Below are 17,577 nucleotides of genomic sequence, written 5' to 3'. Positions count from 1 at the left end.
ATGACCTGTCAGTGTTTGGCACTAAGTCGTGCTGGTAAGCTAGCAAGGAAAACTGATTAGTCAGTGAAGTTTTCAGTAGTCTGATTATGCACCAACCACTGAATGGACTTGACGGCCCAAACTATCTGCTGATGTTTTGTCAATTTAGTTACATTAGACTTGACTGTAACATAAGATGGTAATGTTTAGTGTCTGTTTTCAAAAGAATTAGAACCACACAAGAAAAAGTAAAAATGACTTCCTGATGCAGCCATCACTAATATAAAGTAGTAGTAGAGTAGTTTTCACTTTTGATGGCACATTGTTACGCTAGTTGTTTTTCCCTGTCAACAGTGTAAAGAAGAAACATTTATAAATACATGCACTAAATAATGTCATATAGCAAAACTAATTTCTAGTCATGTCATTTGAGTACCATTGTTGTTTGTTGACCCTTGTTGCTTAAATTGATTGTTACAATTCTATGAAATCATCTCAGAACTCCATTTACATGAATACAAATGCAGCATCTTGCCATTGTTTTTCTAAATCAAAAAATCTGTTGTCTCATTAATACAGAAAAAGGAACAGATTTTTTTCTTATTAAAATCTTCCTATATAAATAGTAATTAAACAAAAGTGCTTTAAATAATCGCTTCACGCTTCTGTAAATAGCCTGCTGTTATTATTGTTGTTAGTAATACTATTATGATGGCCGAGAGAGCTCAACGCACTGCAAACGAAGAAAACAACTTCATCAATTTGATGACACATGCGCTGAAAAAGTCACAACACATGCAAATACAGAAACAACACTGGAAATGTCTCGAGGGGACCCAATAAGTCATGAATTCGGCTGTAGTCCAATGCTTTGTAAAGCTCCATCACCACTGACGAGTAGCACACGTCAACAACTTTGGAATTGATAACGATGTTTTCTTAATTTGCACGTGTATTTTCTATATGCATGGGTTTTGTTAACCTGCAGTATGTTGAGCTGTCTGGTCCACCGCAGTATTATCATGATTATTAGTTTTATTATTATCATTCACATTCTGCATTAGAGGTGCTACAGACGTGAATTACTTATGAGTTGAATGACTCTTTTTAACCGGTATAACTCGTCTTTTCACACATGTAAACATACATATATATAAATAGTGTTTAGGGAGTGTGTACTTGCAGCTTCCTGTAGCCCAATGTAAACTCCAATAATACCGCGTGGCACTTGGAGACTGAAAGACCAGGTTTTGGGGGTGGGAGGGGCCTGTGGCTCAGATTTCCAGAGGAGAGAGACCACCGGGTCGGTGACGAGCATCCTGTGTGTGCGCGGCCTGAGCGGCGCCGCTGCTGCATACACACAGCGCCACCCTGCGACAAGGGGCTGAGCCCCATCCACATGATGTATAGATCGAGTAGCGAGCCCGGGGGCAGTCCGAGCTAAGCCTCCTACTATCCGAGCATCCTCAGGAAAAAAAAAAGGCAAGAAGCTAAACAAGCAAAAGTTTTCCTGAAGAGTCTACATGGACGCAAAGGAGCAGCTCGTGTGACCCGACGAAGAGACTGACGGGAGGCTCTCTTCGCACGGACAAAGAATGATAACATAGGCGGCATTTTGTTTGCTTTTTCCCGTGCGCGTGTGAGTGTGTGAGTGGACACGACAAGCTGAAGTGTGGGAAAGTTTTGAGGCAGGGCTATGGCGCGGAGCGGAGACGCCGCCGGGATGTCCGAAGCTCCCAAAGTCCAGAGGAAGAAGAAGAAGAAGAGCAAGGAGAACAAAACCAGGACTGTCCACACAAACTTACTGTACGACCTCTCCAAAGGGGAAGAAAACCCCAACAGACACTATGCAAACAACAAGATAAAGACCACCAAGTACACGGTGCTCTCCTTCCTGCCAAAGAACCTCTTCGAGCAGTTCCATAGGTTCGCCAATGTTTACTTTGTCTTCATCGCTTTGCTGAATTTTGTCCCGGTTGTCAACGCGTTCCAGCCCGAGCTGGCCCTGGCCCCCGTGGTGTTCATCCTGTCAGTCACTGCCATCAAAGACCTGTGGGAGGACTACAGGAGACACAGATCGGATAAAGAGATCAACCACATGGACTGTCTGGTCTTCAGCAGGTACGTCAGGGCCTGGACACAGCCAGGGCAGCCAGATGTGTGACAGATGCTGCTGTTTGTCCATCAGGGTCCACTGAACAAACTGTCCTCTGCAACTAATGCTTCCTCCTACACACGAGCAGATGAGGGCACTTTAAAAGAAAAAACAATCAACCCACTCTTTAAAGAGTCAAACCCTGTAGTTTTGAAGGTGTGTTGATTGTTTTTGACCTTTCTTGATCTAGGTCATGCATCCACTTTGGCCTTGTCAGTCCAGGATAGGAAGTAAAGTCAAGCTAAACCTGGCTAACACAGGAGCAACGTATATCACACATGGAATCTAAAAGTCTGAAGAAAACCACCTGTTTCCTGCCCGCCTCTCTTTCTGAGAGGTGTGAATCCTAAAAATATGACTCAACAAAAACAACAACCTCTTTGCCCTACTACCAACCAAGCGTGGGACAAAATATCGTTACATCACTACATAATCATCCTGACTAGTGAGATAGGATTATCAATATGTTTTAACAAGCCCTGAAATTACTGACACATGCAATGTGTGAGAAAATAAGAGCAGTTGAGTAAATCTTTCAAACTTATATACAAGCCACAAATTGGAACAGTAACAAAGCAAATTTATTGTCATTTTCAGAAAATCATTCATTATATAATCTTAATTGCAGACAAACCAGGTAGGATAAACTCAAAGTCTTCTGACTTTACTCCATAGACTGTTTACAAAGAGCTCTGCACGCAACATCCAGCACACAGACAGTATATCGTAGAACTGTTTGAGGAGGACTCACCAATGCACTTTTTTATACATTGTTTCATCTTAGTCTGAGTGACCACACATTGCAGTGAATAAATACACAAATCCTGTTATTTTACTCTTTAGGGGCATCTTTTATTCTTCAGGTAGACAGTTCTCATGATGTATCGTTATATGATTGTCTTGCAATACATTGATTATCGCAGAATCCCTATATCTTGATATTATCGGTATTGTGGGCCATGTATCATGTATCGTATCGTACTGTGAGTTGCCCTGCGATTCAGACATGTGTGTGCGCGTGTGCGTGTGTTTGTGTGCACGCGCACACAGGCAGAGTGTATTTTGCTAATGAAAAGCAGCACTGTCGACCATGTACAGAGCATAATTCACGGTAATCAAAAGACTCAGTGTTCGGCCGCTACAGAGTTTCAGCTAAAGTCTTGACCCGAGTTGTTCTGTCAAGGTTGGACATAATTGAATTTTCCTCTGCTTTGGCAGTATTGTGAAAAACATCTCCTTGCTCATGCCCAATAACAGCTGACTGGGCTTAACCCCACACCACAGCCCTGTGTCATTTTCCTCAAGGTGACACACAAAGTCGCTCACACTGTGGATCACTTTCCCTAAAGCTACAGGTGAACCCATGTCTAGGAAAACAAATATTCATCCTCACACAGCCACTTTTCACGTGGCAAAGTAGGGGGAGTCTGGATTTGTGATAAAGGAAATTCCATTTTTATCAAAAACACTAATATTTACAGAGTCAGAATGATGGAAACAGTCGTGATTTAAAGCAGAGGATTCTTCCTAAATGTAGATTGTGAAGCTGCTACAAAGACACATGCACATACACACTGAAATCGCACATTTGCAAATGTACTTAAATGGAATGTAAATAGTTTGCTCCTAATCAGTTTTTAAAAGTGACATCAGCATTTACTGGTGCTGTCCTCAAACAATCTGGATTCCAGGTCACTTAACGCCTCAGTTTTACCACAGCAGTTTATCTAGTGTTTTTTCTATCTTAGCTGATATACTCTTTTACAACCGGATCATTCATTAGTGACGTCTGTCGGACTTCTTCTCCACTGCCCTCTTTTCTTTACGGAGAATTGAAGATACATTTCTCACAGTCATCGTTGAAGGGTAGATCTCTGGCCACCAGTACACCACAGGAATAATGCATTTTCACAGTCTACTTGTTTTCAGAAAACACTTAAGTCGTTTTTGACATAAATCTATCAAAATAAACATTGATCAAATAATTAAACGCTCAGAAAACCCCTGACACAGAAGTAAAACAATTTCCTCCATTCAGTACTGTTGCTTTCATTTGAGAAGTAAAGTTTTCACTGTAGCTGTGACCTTTTTAAACAAAGATCACCAGTAAGAAGAGTGCTCGAGGTTCTTCCATTAGTATTCATAGATTCATGATCCTGGTATGTTATGGTTCCAGTTGGCTGTGTACATTTAATAAGGTGTGAAGTAAAGATAACAAAGCCATGTGCTCACTAGATTTACACATTTAAAATGTAAATGTGTCCACAAGGAGTAGACATATTTACCTTATTTGTTTCTTCAGCTGTTTCAGGATTTTGTTCTTGGTTTTACCTCATTGTGACAGGAAATCTTATTTCTCTTACAGAAAAAGCCTTCCCCGTTCTTCTCTTCAAAATAAATGCACATTTTTCCCAGCTGGAAAGTAGAAACTGAAGTTACAAATGGCTTTTGTTTTAAAGTAACGACCATTTAGTTTGTTACAGTCGTCCACAGCCCATGGTGATGCCTTCAAATAGCTCTAGTTAATGAACCACTTGTCCAAAACTCAAAGACTTTCAGTTTACTGAGAATAAAAACCAAGAAACCAAGAAACCTTCACATTTGAGAAGCTGGAACCAGAGATTAATAATAACTTCAGTTAGTGATCAGTTATTAAAACAGATACTAAGAAGTTTTTAGTTAATCTAATAATCTTTTTAGCCCTACAGTGCATGCAATATTTTGTAAAAAAGAAAAAAAGACTATTCACTTAATTATTCACTTATTTGATGAGTTTAACAAGTTGACCGATAATTAAGCATCATTTTACGAGTAATTATTTTTGGCCTCTTGCCCCTGTTTGCATTGGTATAAATGTCTCACACTTGGCTTTAAAAAGCTGAATCACACATCAACACTGCCTTGATCTAAATACTTTTTATTCATAGGTTATTGAGTTATCTTTATTTCCAGGCAATAGAATAACTCTACCTCACAAACTGTTATGAAGATGAGTTTTTACTATCTCATGTTCCCTGTGTGTTTTTTTCTGTGTTATTCCTGTTCTCTTTAAACAGTTTGTGCATGGAAATAGTCTGATGTTCATGATGAAACCACGTGAACTGCAGTGACAATGAAAGGAAAGACATATTCTTATGTACTCTGATATAGCTCATTAATCTCAGTGAGTGTGTGTCCGGGTGTGTGTATAGGGGTGGTTTCTATCAGAGCTATATATTATTATTTAGTATATTTGATACCAGGTCACATTGTACAGAAATAAAGGCTGGTTAACATTATTATAGTCTCAGAGCTGTTATCCTGTCCAATGCAGCAAATTCCACTCAGATTAGTGATATCATTTACAATAACAACACAACCACATCTGTGGAGAGAAGAATCTGTGTGTTGACACTAAAAACCAAAAAGTGTTTGACTTGTGACAAAGGCAGTGTTTTGTTACATGAGATATGAGATCCTTTTCTCTTCAGTTGGGGAATAACATTTGTTTAAACCTCCTGAGAAAGTTCCGGTCCCTCCACCTACATCCCACATACAGTATGTTTATAGTCCTCTGAGGACGCAGTGTTGTGATCATACATTTTGGACCTGTTTAGTATTAGATGGACATTTTGTGTAAGACTTTGCGAGGAATAATTTAGGTTAAGAGGAATTGTTACCACTATAGTCTTTGGTAACAGCTTTAGCACCAGCAAACAGTCTGTCCTCCTTCATGCTCAACATGTCCGCTGTTCCAGATTTATGGAAGTGGATCTGAAGTTTCTGTTTATAGAACCACCAGTTATTGAAAACAATAGCTACACATCTCTCATCCCCCAGCTTACACCATCTCTTTTGCCTCCTCATGGTTTTTGCAGAGCAGAGAGACGCTATTTGGAGAAATACTGGAAGGAGGTGCGGGTGGGAGACTTCATCAGGCTGCGATGCAACGAAATCCTCCCCGCCGACGTTCTGCTGCTGAGCTCCAGCGACCCTGACCGCCTGTGCCACATCGAGACCGCCACACTGGACGGAGAGACCAACCTCAAGCAGAGGCAGGTCGTCCGCAGCTTCTTTGACCTGGTGAGACGGATGCTCATCACCCCTTGTTTTCCTGTGGTCACACAAACTGTGTGTGTGTGTTAAATCCTTTGATAGAAGCTAACGTTTACTCAGATTTCAGTGTGTATTCTGCAGTTTCAGACTGTTGGTTAGTTTCATTTAGTTGGTAAGGAGCTTTGGTCACAAAGTAATAAATTCAGAAAAGGTTTGTGTCACAGTTTTAGCTTACATCCTTAAGCCAATCACATATTAGGATTTATCCATTGAGAGAACCTAGAAGATCATTTTAAGTTTTTTTATTTTAAATCTTGGATTCTGAACTTGTGTGTCTTTTACTGTTATCAGACATCTGAACTCTGAAGAATGCAGCCAGAGTTTTTATTTGTCAGACATGCGTTCTCAACTAAAGGAACATTTCCAGATCTTTCAGACGAGGGGTGGAGCCTGAATTTGCTTTGACTCCTTCTGGCATCTACACAAACTCTTGCTCGCTTTAAATTTTACAGAAATTTTCCTGCCCACAATCTGACATTTTTCTATTTTACTAAGGGGCAGGCAGGAACATTTCAGGGAAGTGCAACTGACTCAGACATTTCGATTCCACGTACAGCCCCCCCCGATTTTTTTATTTAACTTGTCTGAAAGCAGCCTCTGGTTGTTGCTCTTAAATGTTTCCACTTCTGGGGGCTACAGATAAAACTAATAATTTAATAAATATAGCAGTGAGCAGCAGAATAATTATTGCAGTTTTGATAATCAGCCTCATTCAGTAATTTATAAAATAAAAATATGAAATATTGAAATGTCACTGAGTTTAAAGTACAATATTTCCCCCCCTTAACTGTTGTATATCTCTACCAGTTTGGATGTTTTTCAAATTAAAGGAAGAGTTTAAAAAGTCATGAAAAACCTGAAAGTTTTTGGGGAAATAGAAAATCGTATTTTCCTGGACTAGAAAAGTTTTGGAATTACCTTAAGATACATTTATATGAGAAATAAAAAGCACCAACAAGGTCGATGCAAGAGGGCAACATAATGACAAACACTAATAAATCACACATATACTATAGATGGGTAGATTATTCTCAACAGTCCAGATAGAGCATTCAACCATAACACAGCAAAGAAAACTTGAAAATTCCCCCAGACATAAATTCATTAAAATCCTATCAATATCTAAACACTTCAAAAAAAGACACAGACATCACAAAATTCCACAAGACATCACTTACAGATAAATTATCGAACTTATCGTTGTGATATGAAGTATGTATTGCACTCTTGAAAAGTTGCACATACAAGCTAGACATTGGAGTGTAGTTTTAGTCCAAGTATTTGTCAGGACACCATCAGCTCTTTTGGTCAGGAATTGTAAAAAATGTCATGAATAAGAAGGGAAAAAAAATGTATTTACCTGTTTTCTGTTTGCAGGATTGTGATTTCGACCCTTTAAAATACAACAGCGTAATTGAATGTGAAAAACCCAACAATGACCTGAACAGATTTCGAGGCTACATGTGAGTACTTCCTTCCCATGTGTGTATGTGGTTGGCGGACGCCCACCATCTGTTTAGACTCAGAGATGCTTGGCTTTTTAATTTGTTAACTCTCATTAAGGATTTCATTTTCACTTGGTAATAAATGAATGCAGTAACATTTTGTTCTGTGTTGAGCTTTGAAATGGAAATAATGTGAAACAGCGGTTTGTTGACATGTGTGGAGTTTCCGACCTATAATTATGACTCAAAGTTTTTCCAAATCAAGATTACAATTGGCCTTCTTGGGATGCGGTGGCAGGGTTTCACCCATTTGGCCGTGCACGTTTTTAGATACAAGTGCTTTGTTTAGAAGCAGAATAAAATGAATCATCAGCTGCTCTTTGCAACCTCATAACAAGAGCTGTTGTATCTGTAGGCATGGAAAATAGCTGGTCCATTCAGTTATTTAACACAGGGTGGCTGCAGGTCCTGAAACTGTTTTAAAGATAGGGTTGGTAAGTTCTTTCTGAAGCACTTCTGATCATATTTGTCTGGTCAGAATGAAAAGATTGGCTGGTGCTCCTGTCTGTCACTGACCTGCTGGCCTTCATGCACCCTGCCTGTGCTCTCACTGCACTTTACCAAAGTCTTCAGTCTGAGAGACATACGCCGCTGAAGCAAATGCGATAGAAGTTGGCTAGTCATCGAAAAGTCCGCAATTAGCAGCTGTCAAGCAGTGTGCGTAGCTTTGTGGCTTAGCTTTGACGAGAGGGGATGTGATCTATCTGTTGCATATTTTCAAGGTCTAGCCTGCTTTTTCCAGGATTACCAAACCTATCTTTAAACGGTCTTAAATTGAGATTGGATGACTCTTAATCTTTTAGGCATGTCGCTGTCAAAGGTCACGCAAATGTCTCCACTCTGCCAGACCAAAAACGTTCTGGTATGTGCTGCATTGTTAATCTACAGTGCCTTGCATAAGTATTCACCCCCCTTGGACTTTTTCCCATTATGTACTGTTACTAACTGGAATTCAAATAGACTTAAATAAACTTTTTCCCGTTTGATCAAAAAAACATGCATAGTACTTTGGAGGTGCAAAATAAATTTTATTGTGACACAAACAATAATGAGAACAAAAAAGTTGACATCTGTTGGGTGCATAAGTATTCACCCCCCTGTGTCAATACTTGGTAGAACCCCCTTTCGCTGCAATTACAGCTGCAAGTCTTTTGGGGTATGTCTCTACCAGCTTTGCACATCTAGAGATGGAAAGGTTTGTCCATTCTTCTTGGCAAAAAAGATGAAGCTCAGTCAGATTGGATGGAGACCGTCTGTGAACCGCAATCTTCAAGTCTTGCCATAGATTCTCTATTGGATTGAGGTCTGGGCTTTGACTGGGCCATTTTAAGACATTAACATTCTTTAATCCAAACCATTCCTTTGTAGCTCTGGCTGTATGTTTAGGGTCATTGTCCTGCTGGAAGATGAACCTCCGCCCCAGTCTCAAGTCTTTTGCAGACTGCATCAGATTTTCTTCAAGGATTTCCCTGTATTTGGCTCCATCCATCTTTCCCTCTATTCTGACCAGTTTCCCTGTACCTGCTGAAGAGAAGCATCCCCACAGCATGATGCTACCACCACCATGTTTCACTGTTGGGATGGTGTGCTCAGGGTGATGGGCAGTGTTGGGTTTTCGCCACACATAGCGTTTTGCATTGAGGCCAAAAAGTTCAATTTTGGTCTCATCTGACCAGAGCACCTTCTTCCACATGTTTGCTGTGTCTCCCACATGGCTTCTGGCAAACTCCAAACGGGATTTTTTATGGATCCCTTTCAACAATGGCTTTCTTCTTGCCACTCTTCCATAAAGGCCAGATTTGTGGAGTAGACGACTAATAGTTGTCCTGTGGACAGATTCTCCCACCTCAGCTGTGGATCTCTGCAACTCCTCCAGAGTAACCATGGGCCTCCTGGTTGCTTCTCTGATTAATTTTCTCCTTGTCCGACTCTTCAGTTTGGGTGGACGGCCTCCTCTTGGTAGGTTTGCGGTTGTGCCATATTCTTTCCATTTTCTTATATTGGATTTTATGGTGCTCAGAGAGATGTTCAAAGCTCTGGATATTTTTTTATAACCTAACCCTGCTTCATATTTCTCCACAACTTTATCCCTGACCTGTTTGGTGAGCTCCTTGGTCTTCATGATGCTGTTTGTTCAGTAATGATCTCCAACAAACTCTGAGTCCGTCACAGAACAGGTGTATTTATACTGAGATTAAATTGCAGACAGGTGGACCCTATTTACTAATTATGTGACTTGCAAATGTGACTTGTGAATGCAATTGGTCGCACCAGATCTTTGTTAGGGGTTTCACAGTAAAGGGGGTGAATACATATGCACTCAACACTTTTCAGATTTTTATTTGTAAATAATTGTGAAAACCATGTAATATTTCCCCCCACTTCCAAATGATGCACTATTTTGTGTTGGTCCATTACATAAACTCACGATGAAATAAATTTTAATCTGTGGTTATACCATGACAAAATGTAGAAAAGTCCAAAGGGGGTGAATACTTATGCAAGGCACTGTATCTATGGTTTAGGTCTAACTACTGTCTTTCAAGCCAGCCTGCTAGTTAATTAATGGACATTGGGAAATGCATGTTTGAAGAGACGAGTACTTGTTGTGGTGGAAGCCAGTGCCTGGAAGTGCTCAGGAAGCAAACTGTGTTGTGTTTTTAAAGTCTTTCAAACTTGTGACAATGTGGATCAATGTGTTAGAGTCAGACATAAGTATGTTCTCTTTGAACAAGTATATTTTCACTTTGGTGTGGTCTTTGTCTATAGCTGTCGGCACCCTGTTAGCTGCAACAATGTGCCTGTCACTCAGCTAATTTGCTGTGTTACACCTAACTTCATTTTTGTCTCTGTTTGCAGTAGAAATGCTCATAGTGGTTAAAAGAAAAATCCCACACAGGAACACTTAACCCGGATAAAACCCAGTGTGTGCTGACTAAACAAAAAAGAAGTTTTCACTCTTCACTCTGCTCTGACACACATACGTTTGTGTGAGGATGAGAAGACGAGCAGTGTCCTCTGAATTGACGGTGAATCCGCCAGGCTAACCCGCGCTCGCATGATTATGACATGTATTCTTTGCTCAGAAGGAGACCAGATGCTGCAGGTATTCAGTTGCCAGGCTACAGCGGAGCACAGACCCAGCATTGTCTCCGCAGTGTTTTATTACATTACGACCAGTGGCACTGAGTCTGATCTTTCAGCCTTCTGGGAGAGAAGGCATTCTGCGTCTGGAGCATTATCAATTTCTCGAAAACACTGTGCGTTATGAACGAGGGCGAGGTTTGTGTGAGATCAGTGACACTGCCATTAATCCATAACGGTGCTGGTGTGTCATGGGGCCTGCTGTCAGAGGCCAAAGGATGAACGATCCTGGTAGTAAACATGCTGACAGCTGCATGGCTTTGAAGGAAGAAGAACAGGAATGATTAAACTCTGCTCCCAGCTAAAGGATGTCTAACTAACACGTTTGTAATCCTTGATATAGTTATGGAATTATGTCTGACAGTAAAAGCTCAGCTCACCCTTACAACACTGCTCTGACTTAACGCAGCTCAACACACATCTCCCTTTGAGTTAAAATGCTCAAAGTAAACTTCTTCCTTTCTTCTTTTCTGAGAGCTGGATTCAGTCTTTATATAACAGTGGGGTTTTAGATGAACCTGACAAGCTTTAAAATAGAAGGTCTGAGGTGAGATCTAAGGGTCAGCAATGAAGCAGTGAATTGCTTAAATGATTCAAAGCCCGAGGGGGTTTTCTGTGGTGCAGCGCGTGCTCAGTGCTTCTTTATCAGGGGGGATTTGTGCTGAGATAAGGGCTCTTGCTAAGGGAAGTCCATGATGCTTTGGAGCGTGATGGATTGAGGCGCTCAGCAGAATAAACTGATGTTGGCTTGGTAGCTCTGGTGTGGAGAGATACTCCATTTCTCCGCAAGCATCACTATTTTTCACCTGAGTGCAAAGACATAACCGTAGTCGTTTCACCTGAGTTTGATAAACCTGTGGACTACAACTCATGGTGGGGCTGGATCCCGGACCTGAGTCCATTGGGACCTGGGCTGGATTCGGAGAACATTTTTTAAATGCCTGGTCAAGTTCTGTGATATTGGTTCGGCTATCTACTTGGTTTTTTTACTCTGCACATGGCAGGAATCAGAAAAACGAAGAAATACCCATGCATTTCAGGGACAGGGTAACAGACTCAGAGCAGCTTATATCAACTGCATCATGCTTGAGTAGGGTTCAGAAAAAAAATCTAACTGAAAAGCCTACTGTTCAGGTCGGGCTCTGTTAGTTTTGTCGCAGGCCTGGACAGGTTCAGACAAAATATGCCACCTAAGCCCCAGCCTATTGCATAGTACTGTATTTTGCTCTGTGTTGGATGAGTTAAAACCTAACCAATGAAACTGCCCTCCTTTGGGGATGGAGAGTTTCCTCTACCGGGGCTGCCTTGATGTCTCTGTCTGATTCTGACACTCCACTCATCTCTTTAAGCTTAGAAGGCAACCTTTGACCTCACCACACTTTAATTGAGCAGTTTGGCTGCTCCCTTATTAGCACCCCCCTGGCATGAGAGCAGATGCTGTTGGGCTAACATAGCGATTATGATGTACTCTTAATTTACTCCAAAATGCACTGTGTAAGGACAAGTATTCAAACCATAACCGATGAAGAAGTCTGTATGGCATAATCAATGTCGTGCTGCACTATCACACATCGGTGTACTGCCCACGCCTAACTCACGGTAATATTAATTCCTTGACAGAATCCATCGAAGCGGCAGAAGAGATGCACTTTACAAAGAAAACCTGCTGCTGCGAGGCTGCACCATCCGCAACACAGAGGAGGCCGTGGGAATAGTCATTTATGCAGGTAATCCCCCAGAGTAGCTGTCATCGGCCGTCACATCTACACTTGACCTTTAACCTTACTGCATCTAACACGTTGTGTGTCTTTACAGGTCACGAGACCAAAGCCATGCTTAACAACAACGGCCCGCGCTACAAACGCAGCAAACTGGAGAGACAGATGAATGTAGATGTGTTCTGGTGTGTCATCATCCTGCTGGTCATGTGCCTGTTTGCTGCTGTGGGTGTGTATCTGTTTCAGAGTTATGTTTACACTTGTGAGTGTTGGAATGCCTCTGGTCGTATTGGAGAAATTTCTATTTAAAAACCTTCATTTGCTGGATTTATTGGAAACAAAAGATAAATCTCACATAAAGTCTTGTTGGATTGTGTTTACTGTGCTTCTATTCATATCTTCTCGTTTATGTGTTTATACGAGTTGACCTTGTTCTGTCGTTGTTCCAGGTCACGGGCTGTGGATGTTTCAGTACGGAGATAAGAGACCTGTGTTTGACGTTCTCAGTCCAGAGGGGACAGACTTATCACCAATCATGTCAGCCATTTATCTCTTCCTCACTTTGATCATCGTCTTTCAGGTACGAAATGGGGCGAAGCCCAAAGAGACACCAATATATATAAGACGTACGATATCACTTTAAGTTAGAAATATTTGATCCCACTGTACACAAGCATTGCTATAAACCAAGAGCATCGGCAGTAGTTATTATATCCCCAATAGGTGTGTGTGTGTGTGACCTCTAGATTCTTTCGTCACATTCGGTGTAGAAAGTACTTTTCATGCTGCATATTAATCAAGACCAAAGAAGGAAAAGGTGCTACCTGGCAGCTATTGTTTTCTTTTCTCTTTGCATGTAAAAATGTCAGATCAAATGTCACCCTGTCCTGTGTCAAATGTTGCTGCTGAAATAAATGAGAGGTCAGTGAAGATAGCAGCATGGTTGCACTGTACAAACAGGAACTGTTTGAGGTTGGAGACCCACCAGTGTTGCCAGACGTTGCCCGATACACTCTGAAATAAACACATGCGCCCAGGCATAAGCACTGTGCATGCTGACCTGCCCTCCCAAAAGTTATGACTCATTTCTGCGGAACCACTTTCCACAAATGTGGCCTGGAAATGTCCCAGTAGGGAACAATTTTTAAACAATCAAGCGGCTACTAAGAACTCAAATATCATTTATTTATATAGGTTTTTGGCTCATAGCATTGCTAACTGAAAAGCAGTGTGTATAATATAATCCCTTCAACAACACCACCATGTATTTCATACATATACCACTAACCTATTTCTACTGGTAATCTGTCACTTTTTGCTATGAGCTGTTCATGTGATGATTTTAACTATATTTTATCTGCATGAACCGTTGATTTTCACCTTTGTTTTTATTGATGATGTTGATTAAAAATGAACATAGCAAACAATACTAAGGGGTTACAATACTCACCACTTTTCTTCCATCTGTGTTGGTTTTATATGATGTGCCATTTTTTTCCATGTGTTAATCCTTTGTTTTTACATATCTTCATTTACCCTTTTTTAAACATCTCAAGAATTTATCCATAAGTTTTGTAATTTTTATGTTTTAAGTTCTACCTGGGAACTAGTTTTCACATATTCATTTAAACTTGTATTTTCAGGTGTTGTTTGAAATGATGAAATGTAGATATCACTGCCTGCTCTGTGTAAACATCTGTGTGTGTGTGTGTGTGTGTGTGTGTGTGTGTGTGTGTGTGTGTGTGTGTGTGTGTGTGTGTGTGTGTGTGTGTGTGTGTGTGTGTGTGTGTGTGTGTGTGTGTGTGTGTGTGTGTGTGTGTGTGTGTGTGTGTGTGTATATATATATACACACACATCACAATGTAGGCTGGAAAATGCTGATATTCAGCTCTATCTCTTTCTTCTCTAATAAACCCTCTCTCCTCTCCAAGGTGCTGATACCCATCTCCCTCTTTGTGTCGATTGAGATTGTCAAGATCTGCCAAGTGTACTTCATCCATCAGGACATGGATCTGTACGACGAGGAGACAGACTCTCACCTGCAGTGCAGAGCTCTTAATATAACCGAGGATCTCGGCCAGATGCAATACATCTTCTCTGACAAGACAGGCACGCTGACGGAGAACAAGATGGTGTTTCGCCGCTGCACTGTGGCAGGTGTGGAGTACTCCCATGATGCCAATGGTGAGATACACATTGCACAAACACATCCTCACAAAAGCAGTTACCAGTCATTGTCTCTTTACTTCCCTCTTAATCCACTGAGACTGCGGCAAATAAAAGCGTGTTGTTTGACGACCACCTAACATCTGAGGGTTTGCTGAAGAGCTGACAGAATTGAAAACGTTTACCAAACATGTTATTTCTCAGCCTCTACAGCAAATAAAAACATTAATTAAAGATATTTTATAGGTTAAACATTTTGCTTTCATTGTAAATCATTGAAGTTTCCCTGAACTTTGCGAACATCTTACACTTATAATGGATAAGCATGAAGATGTCACACCCGGTCTTAAAGTCTTCTTTTTTTTTTTCACAATTATCTCATGCGGTCCTAATGGGTTAATAATGAAAAGTGTGTGTTATCCAGCTAGGAGACTTGCTATGTACCAGGAGATGGATTCTGAAGAAGAGGAGTGCACATCTCACGGAGGCACCCTGCCCAGGCGGGACAGCGTAGCCAGCCACCACAGTGCCCCGGTGGTGCTGCGATCCCAGAGCACCAAGTCCCATCGCAGGACGGGCAGCAGAGCAGAGGCCAAGCGAGCCAGCATCCTGTCCAAGCACACGGCCTTCAGCAGCCCCATGGTCAGTGGGCATCACCATCCCGCTGTCACACTGTGTGCTGTCTGCTCTTCACTGATAAAATCCTCCTCTGTCCCGCAGGAGAAAGATATCACCCCCGACCCCCAGCTCCTGGACAAAGTCAATGAATGCAGCAGTCAGATGGACTTCATGCGCTTTCACAGTCAGCCAATGTCCCAGCTGCCCTCTGACCTCTCAGATATCATTGATTTCTTTATCGCTCTCACCATCTGCAACACGGTGGTGGTGTCCTCCCCCAACCAGCCCAGGCAGAAGGTAAAGCTCACCTCAAGACAATCTCACTATCAATCCTTCTTCAGGTTAAGAATGTTAAAACATTATTTTGTCTGATAGACTGCCTGAAGGCTTTTCTTGATCACATTAATGTTGGTGTAACTGCATTATAAATAGTGTATTTATCAGTAATTTAGATGGAAAACTTTCGAATATGACACATATAAAGGGTGGATTCCACTTTGAAAATATACCAATTCCATTTGGATGTGATTTTTGAAACAACTTTGCCTTTTTTGGATTGTAGTATAAAAGTCTTCAATTCATTATGGATTAGTTGATTTTAAAGATACAAATAACTAATTTACATTTACAAAGGCCTTGAAATCTTTGTCTCGCCTCCTAAAGGAAACAATATTAGTTATAATCTTTGTCCGTGTGTGTCATAGTGACATAAAGATGCCGTGACATACGGATCAAAAACTTCGTTATGGATCACCAATACATTTTGTGAGGAAAAACTTTCCTGGCAAGGATTCCTACATGACTTTGCTCAAACTTAAATGTTGCTTTTATTGTTTTTGTTGTTTGATCTTTTCTAAACTAAATGTGTAAGGGTGGGAAACAAAAAACGGAGCTGTTGGAACCTGTGATGTGATGGGATGACTAACTGAATTTCAGTTTTTCATAGTACCCATACCCACAAGCTGGATAAAATTTCCTTGAACCATAACCTATGTTTGTTTAATTAAGTTACTGGTGTGTGGGCTCCAGGCTTCAAGTATATACATATATCTGGGACTACAGATGAACTACAGATGAGCTTTGCAGTATAAGTTTGCTTATATGTGATGTTCTTTCACCAGATGTTTCAACAGATTACTTTTCGTTTCCTCAATTTATATTCAAAAGACTTGTTGTGCTGGATCTTTATCGTAATATTTAGTCTGGAAAAGCAGAGAGAAAATACATGTTTAATGCCACCGTGAGCATTGTCTGAATCGACTACAGTGAGGTGTGTGTCCATGCTGCTGAAGCATGTTAGAGAGAGCTGACCCGACCCTCGCACACATCCTGCAGGAGAGAGAGATATCTGTATTAGGAACAGTGGAAGCGCAGCATACAGAATTGTCTGATGAGATCAAATGTGCAAGAGAGCTTTTGTGATTTCAATAATAAGAGCAGAATTGAAAAATGTTGCATATGGTCAATATAGAATCTTTTAAGTTCATATTTCTTTGTTTGCATCTTCAGATCACTGTCTATTGGTCGGCATGCTCGTAGTCCTGAGATTGATATCTAGAAAACTATGGGTTATTTCCTGCAGCATCAATATCCATTGGGCACTAATTCTATTGATATCCTTCCAAAGCACTAACACAAGGCCCTCTCTAATGTCTGATTTCTTTGTTTTTCTTCCTTTGACCAACATGGTAGTAGCCTGCATCTTTTGACAAAAGGGTTCAATCTGTTATTTTGGCTACTCTTAATATAAACACATTCTGAAAAGCACCCAACATTCCTAAACGCTCCGTACGCACAAAGCTTTCACTGTTTTGTTGCCTGTTACTGGGATGTGCTCACTCCAGTTGCAGCTGTGTATCCGTGTTTTGTTTTGTTGGTCTGGGTGCGGTCGTCCTGCTCAGAGGTGATATCCTCTTCTCGCCACTCGCTGTGTGCAGCACCTCGCTGTCCTGCTGTTCAGATGCACAAATCACTTCAGATATAGCTTTACACTGTGACACGTTATTTATGTTGCTGTGTTTTTGTTTGGAGGTTATCTGATAAGATGGAGGGAAATGTAAATCGGCACAAAAGCACTGGCTTTGATACAAATGTCCTCTCAGTTTTTTTTTGACTCCTTCCTTTTTTTATGATTGTACTTTTTGTCCTTTATTGAGGTGTAATTGTTCACATTTTATTATGATTCCTTCCCGGCTAA

The 17,577-nt window shown here is 40.9% G+C and overlaps 1 protein-coding gene across 1 annotated transcript in view; it reads left to right on the top strand.

Annotated features, from left to right (window-relative positions):
• The first annotated feature begins 1,462 nt into the window (after positions 1-1,462).
• atp10a (ATPase phospholipid transporting 10A) overlaps positions 1,463-17,577 on the top strand; it is a 40,737-nt gene continuing 24,622 nt past the window's right edge. The window contains exons 1-9 of the mRNA XM_053430826.1: positions 1,463-2,100; positions 5,992-6,196; positions 7,607-7,692; positions 12,499-12,605; positions 12,694-12,825; positions 13,046-13,176; positions 14,528-14,780; positions 15,187-15,404; positions 15,483-15,677. Of these exons, the coding sequence (XP_053286801.1) occupies positions 1,676-2,100; positions 5,992-6,196; positions 7,607-7,692; positions 12,499-12,605; positions 12,694-12,825; positions 13,046-13,176; positions 14,528-14,780; positions 15,187-15,404; positions 15,483-15,677 (1,752 nt within the window). The 5' untranslated portion in view covers positions 1,463-1,675. The remainder of the gene's footprint in view (positions 2,101-5,991; positions 6,197-7,606; positions 7,693-12,498; positions 12,606-12,693; positions 12,826-13,045; positions 13,177-14,527; positions 14,781-15,186; positions 15,405-15,482; positions 15,678-17,577) is intronic.

The sequence above is a fragment of the Pleuronectes platessa genome, chromosome 9 (assembly GCF_947347685.1).
Source record: "Pleuronectes platessa chromosome 9, fPlePla1.1, whole genome shotgun sequence".
Taxonomy (NCBI): domain Eukaryota; kingdom Metazoa; phylum Chordata; class Actinopteri; order Pleuronectiformes; family Pleuronectidae; genus Pleuronectes; species Pleuronectes platessa.
The sequence above is the reverse complement of the archived record's forward strand: the minus strand, read 5'-3'. Positions and strand labels throughout refer to the sequence as shown.